At 40.0% G+C, this 14220-nt stretch overlaps 1 protein-coding gene across 1 annotated transcript; it reads right to left on the reverse strand.

The window, feature by feature from the left end:
- Positions 1 to 4563: 4563 nt before the first annotated feature.
- Positions 4564 to 12879, reverse strand: arrdc3b (arrestin domain containing 3b). Its single transcript, XM_003439476.5, has 8 exons — positions 12365 to 12879; positions 9282 to 9363; positions 7577 to 7724; positions 7145 to 7247; positions 6775 to 7031; positions 6125 to 6278; positions 5884 to 6038; positions 4564 to 5450 (listed from the first exon to the last, which is right to left on the reverse strand). The coding sequence occupies exons 1-8, from the start codon at positions 12642 to 12644 to the stop codon at positions 5376 to 5378; spliced, it is 1254 nt and encodes a 417-aa protein (XP_003439524.1). The 5' UTR covers positions 12645 to 12879; the 3' UTR covers positions 4564 to 5375.
- Between the last annotated feature and the right edge of the window lie 1341 nt (positions 12880 to 14220).

Below are 14220 nucleotides of genomic sequence, written 5' to 3' on the forward strand. Positions count from 1 at the left end.
CAACATAGGCAACTTGCTAAAACACGCAGACACAGCAGAAAACAAGCCTTCATGCTTGTGTGCTGCACAATGAACAGACAGCTTAAACAAAGTTACACTTTAATTATTCATATTAGAAAGATGTCTGTTCAGAGGCATTGGACACAAGGTAACAAAGAGTCCTCCACTGGATGTTCTTAGATGAGCAAAACTATAATTTGTGCTCAGATCAATGCAGCTACAGATGATGATGTTATCTGTGCTACCTGTTATTAGATTGATGCACATTTCTTTGTACTTTGTTTTTATCTGTGTTCTCTTAAACTGTGCTGAGTTGCCGCACACTATAACTGCAACGCCAGAATCGTAATGCTGCACTTATACCTGTTTGTGTGTTTGAAAATGGTCGTAAAACAAACCTGTTTTCTTTTAAAGCAGTCCTGCCAGGCTAACTAACATGTGACTAAAGTTGGAATTATCTTCAACACTTTCAATATTGTATATTGTAAAGGCAACATCTCAAGTCAAATAACAAAGATTCATCTTTCATGGCAACACGATCAGGTCCTTTTAAAAATGTAAAGCCTATCTGTATGCCTGTCTCTTGGCACATGCCCTGCGTTGTCTCTGCCTGTGTTTCTTCATCCAGTTCAAACCAGTTTCTGTTTATCAGCCGGACAGAAGCCGCCTGTATAGCGGAAGCCAAAACACTATTCATGTGACCTCTCATCATTGTGTACTGGGTGGGTGGGGTTGTTTTGTGTGTGTGTGTTTGTGTGTGTGTGTGTATGTATTGCTATGCGAAAGTCTTATGTAGTTAAGATTCAAGGTAAAACTGATTGAACAGAGGTGCAGCCCTCATACACAGAGTGTTTTTCACTCTGTGTATGAGGGCTGTAGATGAAGAAGAACAGCCTGTTCTAAGCATGCAGGAGCTCGAGACTGAAAACTCCTTCCCAAAAGGTGGTTGGCAAGTCTTTAGTTCTAAGTCAGAACTCAGAACTGGTTGGATCAGAATGAAGCTGAATTGTTGTAAAATATTATTATCCAAAGTGTACCCTGCTCATCTCCCAGTCACAGCTAGGATAGGTTCCAACTACCCTGTGACCTTGAGCTAGAAATGAGATATATGACTGATATTTTATCAGAATTAAAATTCTTGTTGTGCAATAAACCTTCTCTGTCACTGATGTAGTGATTTCAGTGGCTGCATGGCTCTGTTCTAAGACCTTCCTGTGCTTTGAATCACAGATGTGGAAAGTGTTGGATGGGAGTGTTGCAACTCACAAAAGTAATATATTCCACATTACTTGTGACTTTCCTTAAAATAAGTCAGCAATTACATAATTGCTTTTTGCACTACTCATTACATACACATATAGCCTAAAATGCATTGTTACATAAATACCAGCGAACAATATAAACCATACACTGACACACAAATCCCTATCTTAATGAGGACACACAGTTATGAAAACAAAACAAACAACAAAAAGCAAAGACGAAAACCTTAAACCAGCCCAAAGTGACTTTAAAGACTCTACAAGAATAGGTGTCAGTAGTTTCACTAGCTTATTAGCATGTCTGTGCAGATGTTTGCAAAGAGCTTGCATTATAATGAAGTTGTGTCTGTCCTGGACAGAGTTTGCATTACAGCATCAGACTCGTGTTTTTTGTACAAAACAAAAAAAAAGTAATGTCCTTATCTACACTCCTCAAAAGCTGTAGACCCACTGTTTCTCCTCCCTGTGCAGGAACTGAAAACAGCTCATTGTACTTGGAGTGCAGGAGGAAAGAAGAATGTTTGACTGTTTTTTTGTTGTTGTTGTTTCAATCCAAAGTGTGCAGAGAACTGAAGAACCTTAGTAATACAGGTAAAGACATAAATAAAGCTTTAATGTGATCTCTGAACTTAGTACAGTAACATGTTACATTATTGTGTTACTGAAAAATATAACAAAATTACTATCAGTGGCATGCTGTGATTCTTACAGAAAGGCAAGCAGAAACACCCTGAACACACACACAAACACATACACACACACACACACACACACACACACACACACACACACAAACATCTTTCTCTACTATTTAACATTATAACAAGCTACGTTGGATTAGATTAAAACATGCTTGTGCTGCCTATCTTCACATTTCCTTGAACTCCTTCCAGGCTGAAGAATTGTAAAATACTATTTCTCCTACAGTTAAATATCTACTATATTCCTCCAAATTGCTTCTTTTTAGCTGAGAATGACAAATGGTAAAGGAATCTGTCAAACAATTTTCAAACCAGGCAATAAAATACTGTGAAAACACATGACTACCATAAAACTGCATTATTGGAAATTTGTGCATAAAGTATCAAAAGTAAAAATAATTATTCTCTGGAAAATTTGGATAGCTTGCCCAGCTCAAATTGTACCTGTACAGTGGAGAAATTGTGCTGCAATTTTTGCATGCACAAAACAAGCGGAGAATTCAGCAGCAGTAGCTGACTGCAGCTACAAGATGCCAGTACTGTCTTTACAGCACATGGATGCAAATAGGCAAGATGCTTTATGAGCGTGCTCTGAGATCAAAGGAGATCGCTTTACTTTGGTATGTTTTGTAATTCACACCTATTTTTAGATTTGACACTTGTCCTGCATTAATTACACTCAACACTGGTAACAGGTAGGCTACACACAGCTGATCAGACCCTTTGATTGCACTACATTGTTAACATGCTTTTAAATGCTATCAAGTTGTCTGTCTTAGCATTGGTTTCTTATCTGTAGCCAAAGTCAAGTGGCCATTCCAAGAAGTGCAGCTCTGACCTTAAAAATTTACTTTTACAAGTCGGATTCTGTCTATGTGAAAAACTGTAGGAGTTCATCATTTGAAATCCTGCTCTGCATGTTTTCAGCAGCTGACAGACAATCTTATCACAGCAGGCTGTGATGCAACAGCAAAAGTCATCAAAAGAATGTCAGCCAAAGGCTGTGAGGTGTTTCCTGGGGATTCCATGAGTTAGTTCACACAGAATAAATGAGTGTTTACCCTCTACACACAAACGCTTGGTGCATCTATTTTTTCATGCAAGTAAGAGTGTACAACAACAGTTTTTCAATTCAATTCAATTTAGTAACACAGCGCCAAATCACAACAACAGTCGCCTCAAGGCGCTTTATATTGTAAGGTAGACCCTACAATAATACAAGACTGTTTCTGAGAGAATGGAACAGAAACACATTCTCCAACATTTCTACTTACATCTGTTTCCCCGCGAAGCTATGCCACAGCTCGAGTGAAAACAGCATTAAGCAAAAGCTTGACTCTGTTTTTCCCTCCTTGCTGTTTGCCAGTGTGCAATGGGTAACTAGGTCAGCAGCTCATGTGAGCTCTGTCCTACATCTGCTTTGCTACATCTCCAGCAGGCTGCTTGCTGGAGAGGAGTCTTCAGCTGCAGTAACAAATCACAACAGGGTGTAACAAATATTTTTACACAGTGGCGCTACCTCCCTTTTTTGTTTTTTGTTTCTATTAATGTGACACATTTTTGCATTTTACACCATTACTCAGTGATGAAGGCCTCTTCTCCTTAGCAGAGCTTTTTTTAAACTCCTGAAATATATAAATAAGATACCAGTAAGTATTCGTACTACCACTTGGTAAAGAAGTCAAATCAACACAAGTTACAGAGCTTTACCTCCACTGGAAGAGCCACACGCCACATTATTTTTCTTTAATAAACGTTCTGAAACCAAGTCGTGACGTGTACCTTTAAGCAGGTTACATCTCCAAACAAAGGCACAAAAGCAGGCTTAGGTCAGCTAGAATTATGAAATTGCTGCACTCTGACTTGAGCATCTAGAGCCAGAATGGTAAGTTACATGCGTGTCAAGAAAAGATAAGAAAAATTATTTACAATTAGACCAGAATTTAGGCAGTATTGGTTGTCTACATGTCTGAACTTCAATAACTTTTTGTTATATTATTCATATTTTTATTGTTTGAACTTCTTAAATCGTGAGCAGACATACCTCCTCGTACATAATGCTAAAATTTAGGAAATTGTTTGTACTGTACTGCTTTCTGATTAATATTTTAAATTCTTGGAGAATTCCCTGCCCTTGATGCCAAGCTCGATTTTTGCAGTTTATAATCACTGACCCACTGCACCTGGGTGTTATTGCAACATGTAAGAATGATAACAAATACTCAGATCCACCGTCTTATTTTATAAAATAAATCTTTTATTTTATCAAAAGTTGATCATGACAACAATATAATGCGCAAATGGAATAGACAGCAACAGAGTATATGAAAAACTAGTGCAAAAAAAAAAAAAAAATCACAAATACAAAAATATATTGCACTTGGTAATCTGAAATTTTATGTGGAAGAAGTCATGTTTGGACAACATTCTCAATTTGATATATGCAACTGTAAACATTTACCTTTTATGCTTTGCCTTTTTCTTTTTTTTTCTTTTTTTTTTGCAAGCACAAAGCTTCTGGAAAAATCTACAGCGAGAGAAGCTCTAGTTTAGAGCTGAAACCAGCAGGCGACTTGTGGTATTTTATCTTAGTTAGTTGGAGTTGTGCTTTTTCTGTGGACCCAGTTGGGGTTTACACCTGGTCTCTAGACTTTCTTTCTCTCTCACACACACACACACACACACACACACACACACACACACACACACACAATGTGAGCTCTAAACGCTCGAGGTGGTCGTTGATGTGACACATTTCTGCATCAGTGATGCCATCTGTCTTTTTTTTTTTCTTTTTTTTTTTTGAATCTCAATGAATTTTCATCTTTGTTCACTAAATGAGACAGTTTCCACCTGAAGTCTGGATGGGGACAGTGGCAGCTTCAGGCCACAGTCACAAGTTCAGCCATCTGAATTACTGCAGATAGCTCTTATCCTGTCACTAATGTTCCCATTTAGAGTAAAATATTCTATGTAAATATATATATATATATATATATATATATACTGTAGCGTATAGGCCTGCGGCAATCTGCTGTATAGAAAACCACTGATAGAAAAACAGTAATAACGGCATGTGCAAAATTCACTGTGAGGCAGGAGGAGGCTTCTTCTGACCACTTGGAGTAGTATTTGTTCTCTGCCTTGTCAGAGTCATAAAGTGGTGTTAAAAAACTGTCTTTTTTTGCCATGTCTTGAGCACACGATATGGCGGATCCAGCACGGCTTGAAATCCCTGGTCCATCACTTCAATGGTCACCAAATACTCTCTCAGCTGACTTTCCCCGGGTCAGGCAGAGTCCAGCCTTATTTACGGTGATATATAATCTGGTGAGAAGCTGGCTGTGTGGGCCAGGTGGCTGAGAGCAGCTCTGTCTTTTTGTGCACAGGCTTCAGCGATCCCAGGTTCTCCTCAGCGGGACGGACAGGTGTCAGGTCTCCTGACCTCCACCGTCCCTTGCACCAAGGGGTCAGGATAAGGATCGACCTAGAGGGTGGAAGGGGAAAACGCAGCTTTATGACTACAGGATCCTCGTGAAGTGATTACTATAAAATTGAAAAAAGGTGAAGTTTGTTTTTGTGAGGCAAATGTATTTTTGTGTGTTATTAGGCTTTATTAGTTGTGTCTACATCTTGTACCCATACAGGTGCTGCTTCCTAAATCATGTGGGAAAAGTTCTGTTTGTCAGTGATTTCACTTTGTTTCGGATACTTCTGAAAATCATAAAAGTGGTTCAAATTTTATCTGTGAATTGGGCGCAGTGAATGATATGTTATTTTAGATGTTTTTGTGTTGTCTGGATATTTTGTGTACAAAGAATGGATTTCATTCTAGGTCTGTTTATGTTGTTTGGGCACTTTTCCTGTGAGATTAAGACTGTGTGTGTGTGTGTGTGTGTGTGTGTGTGTATTAAAAGTACCTCAGAATACAGTGGCGGAGGCAGATATCTGAACTCTGTGATGTATGTTAGCAGAGACCCGCGGTCCTCACCCTCCGCGTCAGACCTATCACATCCCTGCAGATAATCCTGCCTGTGAGACTCTGATATGGCCAGATCGCTGTAGCTTGGTGGAGCTGTAATAAACAAACAGGCGTAAGTTCACATTCTGTACCCTGCGCACATGAACATGCACGCAAGCATCTGTATTTACAGTACATACCCTCAGGTCTCTCTGGCAGGCCCAGCCAGCTCAAAGTGCTGCAGTTGCTGCTGATGCTGGAGGTGCGGGTGGTGCAAGCATGAAGAGGTATGGTTCCTATCACCAACGGCAATGAGAGTGACAAATTCAAACCACCTGGAATGTCCACGTACACCTGCAAGCAGGAAGGAAACATGCAAAGGAGACAAGTGAATGAATGTTTTAGTGTTTTAAAAGCAGGTTTATGATGAGTTTATTGTTGTTTAAGGTTATCTGTACATCACAAGGAAGTAATATGTCTTTTGTTTTGTACCAGCTTATTAGCCAGATAGTGCTAGGGTATTATAAAAAGGTTAGTCAATTAGTCAGATAATCAGTTCATATAATCAGTTAATCAGATGTCAGTAGCAAATAATTGTTTTTCTTTTGTTTTGTTTTCTTTTTATTTTATGAAGGCATTTTTCATTGGATTTTAAATATACCAACTAATTTACCAAGTTGACTTTGAATGGAATATGCAATTTTATCAGACAAATGTAACCTTGCAAATATCCTGCTCGTGTATTCTGAATCCTTTGTTTTATGCTCCTGTCAGTGTCCCTGAATAAAATCAGCAAAGGGAGGCTTGGCATCATATTTCATGTAACATATGAAAAAACATGTGAACTCACCACAAGGGCATATTCTACTTTGATGATGGGACAGTCCAGGATGGAGGGGGACACAGGAGGGATTTTGAGCAGTTTTCCCTCCCAGCTCTGGCTCTTCCCTTGTGGCAGAGGATCTCCTCGCACATTGGACACCAGCTGCTGGATCTCCTTGCCCTTCCCCTTAGCGAAGAAGGTCTGAGTCTGGTAAAGCGCTGCCTTAGGAACCACAACCCGTGATGAACAGTTCTCCACCTCAGCAAAGATTTGGATTGACTCACCTTGGAAAGAGGGGAGAAGAAATCAGCCTGTCAGACTGAGAGAGAAGCAAGATAAGTGAATTCTCAAAAATAGAAGAGAACACCTGGGGGAAGTTGTAGGAGGTGTGGCTTACCTGGTGTGTAGCCCTTTCGCTCTATTTTGGCACTGAGGGAGATAGGGCCTGAAGCACAGAACCAGCAGCACAGCGTTTTCTCCTTTGTACCAGCCTGGGGGGCCTGTTAACACATATGATCTCTTTAAACTGCTGGCAAAAGATTTTAAAGAAATAGCATCCAACTCAGAACCTGGACCCTTTAAAGGAGCAGTTTAACATTTTTAAAACCACTGTTTTCAGCATGAGAACAATGCAGCGATGGAAGAAGAACTAAAAGTAACACCACAATAAAAGCTGTCTATTTGTCTTTTTATTTATGTGGATAAATAACATGTTACTTGTAGATGTGTTAGCAATGTTTCCAGTCTTAATGCTAAGCTAAGCTACCTGGCTGCAGTGCACTGGGAGTCAAATGAATCTGAACTTGCCTCGTAAAGTGAACATGCTTACCAGCAGCAGCGGGGTGTTGATGTCGATATGTTCAAACACAATGAACTCCTTCTTCACTTTGACGGGGAGCAGCCATGGACGGTGCAGTTCAGCTTTCACCCAGTACCTCACACTGCCATGCTTCCCTTCAAAGGAAGTCGCCAGAGCCCTGAGAGAGAAAAAGAAAAGGCGAGAAGGGAGGACGATTAAAAAGTGTGTGGGTGGTCTGTGGTTATGCTCTGTGTGCAACTTCAACATCCTTTCCTTCAGAATAAGAACCACTACAACAAGTCCTGGTGCTCAGAAAAAACATAACTGAAGGTCAGCGTCTCTTACTGCTGTCCCTCATTTTTAAATATACTATCAAAACCTAGGGGTCAAATACCTCCAAAGGGTCACAAGGTAAAACTCTGGGTCCTGGTATACAAATCTGTCTCTAATCTTTTTTTAATCTTCAAAAAAAAAATAAAAAATTAGGTAACTGTACCTGTCTGGGCCTTCAAACAGTTATATAAACAAAACCATGTGACAAATACAGACGGCAACAGTTACTTTAGTAAAATTTGCTTATAGACATCTGAAACATGAAGCCTAAGCTACAGTTACACAAGTCATGGAGCAGGTTCATATTCGTGAGCAAATTCTGTATTTCAAAAGTAACCAGTAACCACGTTTTTGTGCCTCTATACTGATACTATTTATTTATCCAAACCCGCTCCACCCCCTTATTTTCCAAATTTTGTATTTCATCAGATACACTGGTCTGATTGCAAATGTTTCGTTATCCAAGTTTCAGATTTTTTACATCATCAACAAGATGGATTGATGTATCTCTTAATTACGTTGGTTATGTGAATATTAGAATGTAGTATCTGTGGAAGATATGTTTTTAATGAGACAACATCAAGAGTGAGATGACAGTTAGGTTAATGTAGATCGTACCGAAATAAGACTGATTTCTACCTAAAAAGTTTTATGTAATGTGAAATATTAGCTAATGGATACCACCATAGCAGTTTTGTATATTTTTGTATTACAACAAAAACATATTGGCTTAAAAATGTTAATTAGACATAATCTTGTCCACGATGCGGAAGCACTCATTTGCAAAAATGTCCAGTGAAGAAGCTAAATGTCAATTTTGGATCATGTAGGAGTAAAACAGAAAACAGCTCCTCACAAAACACATTTTTTTCTGTGTTGCGTTACATTTAAGCTCCAGCAGAAACTTAAACTAAAAACAAACAAACAAACAAACAAACAAAAAACAGGAAGTAGACAAGTAGACTGTTTTCTTTATTAATGTATGCATTCATTTCTTCACAGTCATGTCAGCAACCATGTCATGAACATGTTTTCACATCACATTTCTTCTTATTGATCTTTGAGATTTTTTTTAATCCTTTTGTTAAATTTTGATTTTTTTTAAACAATTTTTGGAGTTTTCAATACAGTTTTAATCCAAATTATGTAATTAAATGACCTAAAATCAGGTGATTAACCTTTTAAATAAAACTGTGTGGAATAACTAGTTCACTGACATCAGGCAACAACTAAAGATTGTTTTATTGTAACAGGACAATAGTTCTAAATCTCAGGTTTAATCTTCAAATTTTTCTTCTCAAGACTGAAAAATTGTAAAACCTCAGCTCTGACGAAAATAAAGTGAAATGCAGTGAAGTAAAGAGCAGAATTAATGATGAAATTCTCATGTACATGTACTCACATCTGAGGCAGGTTGAAGCTGAAAGCAAACTCGTGCAAGCCTGGGTGCAGGACAGTCACGCCCTCCTCTGGACAGTCCTCATCTGAAAGACAGAGAACACGTCGCTGAGTACACCTGCACACTGCACCTAGCCTCCTACCTTTTAGTACAAGCTATGGATGCACAATGTCACGTAGCCTTATTACACAATGAACTCCAATTCACCTCAGAGGGATTATTAAACACACACACACAGACACAAAGAAAGGCATTTGATCACGAGGAAGAAAAGGTTTGGAGATAAAAAAAAAAAAAAATGGGACAGTTGGACATGGAAAAATGGCCTTAAAAGATGATTTAAAAAAAAAAGCAAAACTGCAGATTCTTGGTTTGTAGCTTCCAGATATGCTGCTCTTTGTCATATTAAACTTTGCTGTCAGCTGTTTTCAGCCTCTGAAACAAGCAAGCCCTGCCTTACCTGTGCCTGTAGTGTCTTTACAATATAAAGCACCTTGAGCCAACCGTACTGCTAGGTAAATAAAATTGAATTGGTCTTTTATGCTTAATATATTTGCTTTGTTGGTCAATCACAACAATAATTAAAGATGCCACCCTGGAGACCTGGATTTTATGAGGTTATGCCCTAAAAAATGGGTTGTTAGCTCTATCTTACACTTTTTGGGAAGCACTCACATCCACAGTCTTCTCTCTACCGTCACAAAATTCATTTGAGAAACTCCACTAACAGTTGTTTTGCCTGAATGCGAAAAAGCAGCTTGTCTGCGGTGTCAGAGGGCTGCTAAAACAACACACCCTGTGGGAGAAGCAGCACTTCCTCATTTCATCTCTTATTGTTTGTATGTGATATTGCGTCTAAATGCTCCCGCTGAACTTCAGCTTCCTTCCACCTCAGGTCTGCTTCATCCTCAATCTGTGCTGTTTGTGTACGTCAGTGTTTGCTATGAGAACTGTCATCAACGGCCTGTGTGTGTGTGTGTGTGTGTGTATGTCAGTGCGCGTATAAGCGTGCGCCCTGTCAAGTCACCGGCAACACGGAGCAAGCAGGAGTAGACCGGTATGAACCAGACTGAGCAGCTTCCTTCAGCTGGAAACTCCAACTCACGCATTACAACTCGTCCTCCTATTGGTGGATAACGTGACATGAATTTGCAAGTCTCGCTCTGATTGGTTCAGCCCCGGCAAGCCCCTGCCCACAATTAGCCCAGCCATGTGGTGTGTGGCATGAAAGAGGAGAAGGTGGGGGAAGTAGAGAGGAAGGGTGTTGTAGATACAGTGACAGCAAACTCCAGGTAACCTGCCGCTCTCACGCAAACTCTGAAACCTCTGAACGGATGAAGGAAAAACGTCCTCCTCTACAGTCATGCCCTTTTATTAAAAGGCACACAGCTAGTTTCATCTTTCTTTTCTTACAGTCACTTTTGTGCTTAGAGAAAATAGATATGACCCAGCGTTGAGGCTTTTGAAAAGGGTCCAAGCATGACCTTTAAGTTAATTTCACCAGTTGAGCTGAAATAATACTTAAAGTACTTATAGCAAGCAAAAATGATATGTCTGCTTTTAAATGCGAGTGGTTACATCATTAGACGCTGGATATGTTCTGGTTTGGTTGATGTAAACTGTAACAGTCATTATTCAACCGAGCAAAAGATGACAATAATAAAACTGGATTTTTTAACAGGAGATATGCATATGTGGACTATCCTGCACTTTCATTATCTGCCCAAACCTGACTATATCCAGTCACATTTACCAAGGATTTTTTTTTAAATCAATGAAATGATAAATAAGCCACTTAAATTGAGTTTTCAATCTACTGATTAAAAAAAATTGCATTGTTCAAAAATACTGGCAGACCTATAGAAACATACAACGACTATTAATGGTAAGCTAACCAGTTAAGCTTAAACAATGCAAAATTTCTGATTCTTCAAGGCCCAGGCTTTTGAAAATGTGAAAACTTTTTGTGTTGTCACACTATTGTACTGTGAGTTGGCCAAAGTGAGATCTGCAAGGCCGTTTTGAACTCCTAGATATTGTAAAGATGTCTTCAACTTAAAACAAAGAGCCAAGCTGCATCTCCTGGAAGCTCATGAGATTCCCTGGAAGTCTTCAGAGACGAGCCACCAGGTGGATGCAGCACTTTAAGTCTAAAGACTTAGACTTAAAGTGCTGCATCTAAAGACTGCGAGATTGGACCTGTGAAACAGTTTGTATCTTTTCTTATCGACCTTTGACCTGCCACCATCCATCCTTGAGTAAACAAAGAGCAAAAGCTGTGCCTCGCTAGACTGCTGGGAAAAGAAGCTCTGTCCACAGACTAGACTCCTGCAGGCTGCATGGTTTCAGTTTTGAGATTATTCATCTTCCCAACCTCTAATAATTAAAAAAAACAACAAAAAAACAACCTGCTGAACAAACAGTTCACGTGTGACCTAAATGCTTGATGTGGCATGTTTTACTCATACCCAAATCACCTGGTCCTCCAACACAGGTATACAAGTGTTAGGAGCAGCAGCTGATTTTACAACACACACGCGCGCTGAGCGTCAGCCTGGTCCTCCCCCCTCCCTCTCTCGCTGGCAGTTTCTGAACAGGTTTGAACCGCTTCTAACAAAGGGAGTTGCCTGCGCTAGCCTAGTTGAGGATGTCATCAGTAAAAAGGTCCTTGTGCCATTAGTTCAACCAAAATGTTGCTCTAAAATACGAAGCGCCATCGACTGTTTGCGATTTTGCTCTTTTTCATCAAGTGTTTCACTGGAAGATTTCAACTTTTCCCCTCCTCACTGTGATGTCAACATCCAGACAGTCCGCATGTAAAAGCAGACTCCCTCATCCCTTCACGTACGCGTATCAAACGTTTACTTTAATAATTGGTTTTAAGTGAGGATGGATCGCGCCTATAGCTGCTGCATCAGTACCACTGCGCGGAGGGTCCGCTGTTCTGGGGCTCTGGCACATGACTACGCACTCCGCGTTAAGAAAGTTTGGGGACGAGCTTCTGTCAAAAGTTTGCAGTGATCAGTTGCGCCGCATCACTTCACACAGATCACGAAACAGCAGAAGAAAAAGGAGCAACTCCTTACCTCTCTCCTCTCCTATCAAGGTGTCGTAATGATGCAGGTATTCCACCTCCTCTGTGTAGTTCTGAGTATAAGCCGTGTTTGCTCCGGCGTTTCTCGACTCTGTCCACCGGACCTTGGCGACTCCTCTCGCGGTTATGTCCAACCTCTTGACCCGCACATCCCCAGTGACCTCCACAACAACCCTCCCCGACACCAGGTCTCCTCCGGAGAACACCGGCAGGTTGTTCTCATTCAGACTGTCAAAGTAGATCGCCAAGGCCCTCACTTTGCCCAGTACCATGATGACAACGAATGGACAAGTAAACAGGATGAGGAAAAGTGTCTATGGAGAACAAGTTGTGAGTAGAGCCGTGTGGCACAAATTCATGCGCCTCGCTCCGGGTGCCCAGCGCAGAGCCGGGTCTGCGGCTGTCAGTGATGGCTCATCTGGTAGCTGATGGTCCACAGGAGATCTGCGCCCTCCTCCTCCGAGTGCGCCTGTGCTTCTCTACCGATCTTTGCTGGCGTCTGCTTCCAGCGCTGCGCTCTTAAAGCTTCCGTGCGCACAAATGACCTCACTGAGCATGTGCGCACGAACTGGCCAGCCTGCTTACACAGAAAGGAGCAGGGCTCAGCCTCCGCCGCTGACATAATCTGACTTACAGACAAGACGTTTTGTCTACTTGTCCCCACAGGGTTTGTCACAAAACGAAAGAGGGTTTTTAAAAATAATGTCGGAACGAAAAGACGGTTTGTGGAAACGAATACACAGGCACAGTGTGCAATAAAGAGTTTAACAAACTGTTTTAATGCTCACAGTTCCTTATTAATGTGACGTATTATGATTTAGATGATTAAGTGACTGCTGCAACAGTCACTTAAATATCTTAGTGATTCCACCTTATCAGAATCATGTTAAGAACATATCTAAAATAATTTGACCTACACAATATTAGACAAATTAGATCATCACTGCCAAAAAATGCAGCCAAAATGTTTCTCTTTTCTATTATTTTATTCTCATATAGAATACTGTTTCAGTAATTGATCAGTGGCAAGTACACCTACTTTAAAACCAATAGAATCTTTATTTAGAAAGGCATTTAAAGTGTTAGACAGCAAACCATTTTCCTTCAATATCTAAAAAGAAAAAGTGTTAAAAACTGTAAAATATTTAAGTTAGCTTTTTCTGTTTATAAGGACTTGCTCCACCCTGGTTGGGGGAGTTTATCATGTTCTAATGCAATATCAATGGAAGAGTATCCAGAGCCTCTACTAGAGGCTACATTTTAGACAAACAACATTCAGTAAACAGGTGTTATCAGTTAAAGGTAGTGAGATCTGGAACAATATTCGAGCTGTAATAAGAGAATGTGCTGCCTTCAACACATTTAAAACTAATGTCAAACGATGGCTAAAGAGGAATCAGATTCATGATCACTAGCTTGATATTAATATGTGTTATCTTTAATGTTGTATGTTTTTATTTATTTGTTGTTTTGTGTTTCATTGTATTTTAACATTTTTTGTTGTGATTTTATGTATTTGTTGTCTGGACTAGATTGTTGGACATTGCCTGATGGCGTGCTAAATTCCTTATTTGTTGCTTTTGTCTGACCTGCCAGGGACTGCAGATGAAAAGTAGCCTTTTAGCTCATTCAAGAATATTTACATTCATATATGTTCATTAATATCCACTGTCCCTTTTAAATAAATTATCCTACTGATGACACAGTTTTATCCAGGCTATAGCTGTCAGACAGATTTGACAGATCACATTTGACTCTAGAACACTTTTGTATACAGAGGAGTTTATGTTCCACTCAGTGACCACAAGGTGCCCCAATCATCATCCCTTCACCAGCAGGCTGACAGTT

Source organism: Oreochromis niloticus, linkage group LG7, assembly GCF_001858045.2.
Source record: "Oreochromis niloticus isolate F11D_XX linkage group LG7, O_niloticus_UMD_NMBU, whole genome shotgun sequence".
NCBI lineage: Eukaryota > Metazoa > Chordata > Actinopteri > Cichliformes > Cichlidae > Oreochromis > Oreochromis niloticus.

Coding starts and splice junctions, on each gene's coding strand:
- arrdc3b (XM_003439476.5), bottom strand. CDS start 12,644: ATGGTACTGGGCAAAGTGAGGGCCTTGGCGATCTACTTTGACAGTCTG. Junction 9,364..12,364: donor CTTGATAGGAGAGGAGAGAG/GTAAGGAGTTGC, acceptor TCTGTCTTTCAG/ATGAGGACTGTCCAGAGGAG. Junction 6,039..6,124: donor CCTGCCAGAGAGACCTGAGG/GTATGTACTGTA, acceptor TGTTTATTACAG/CTCCACCAAGCTACAGCGAT.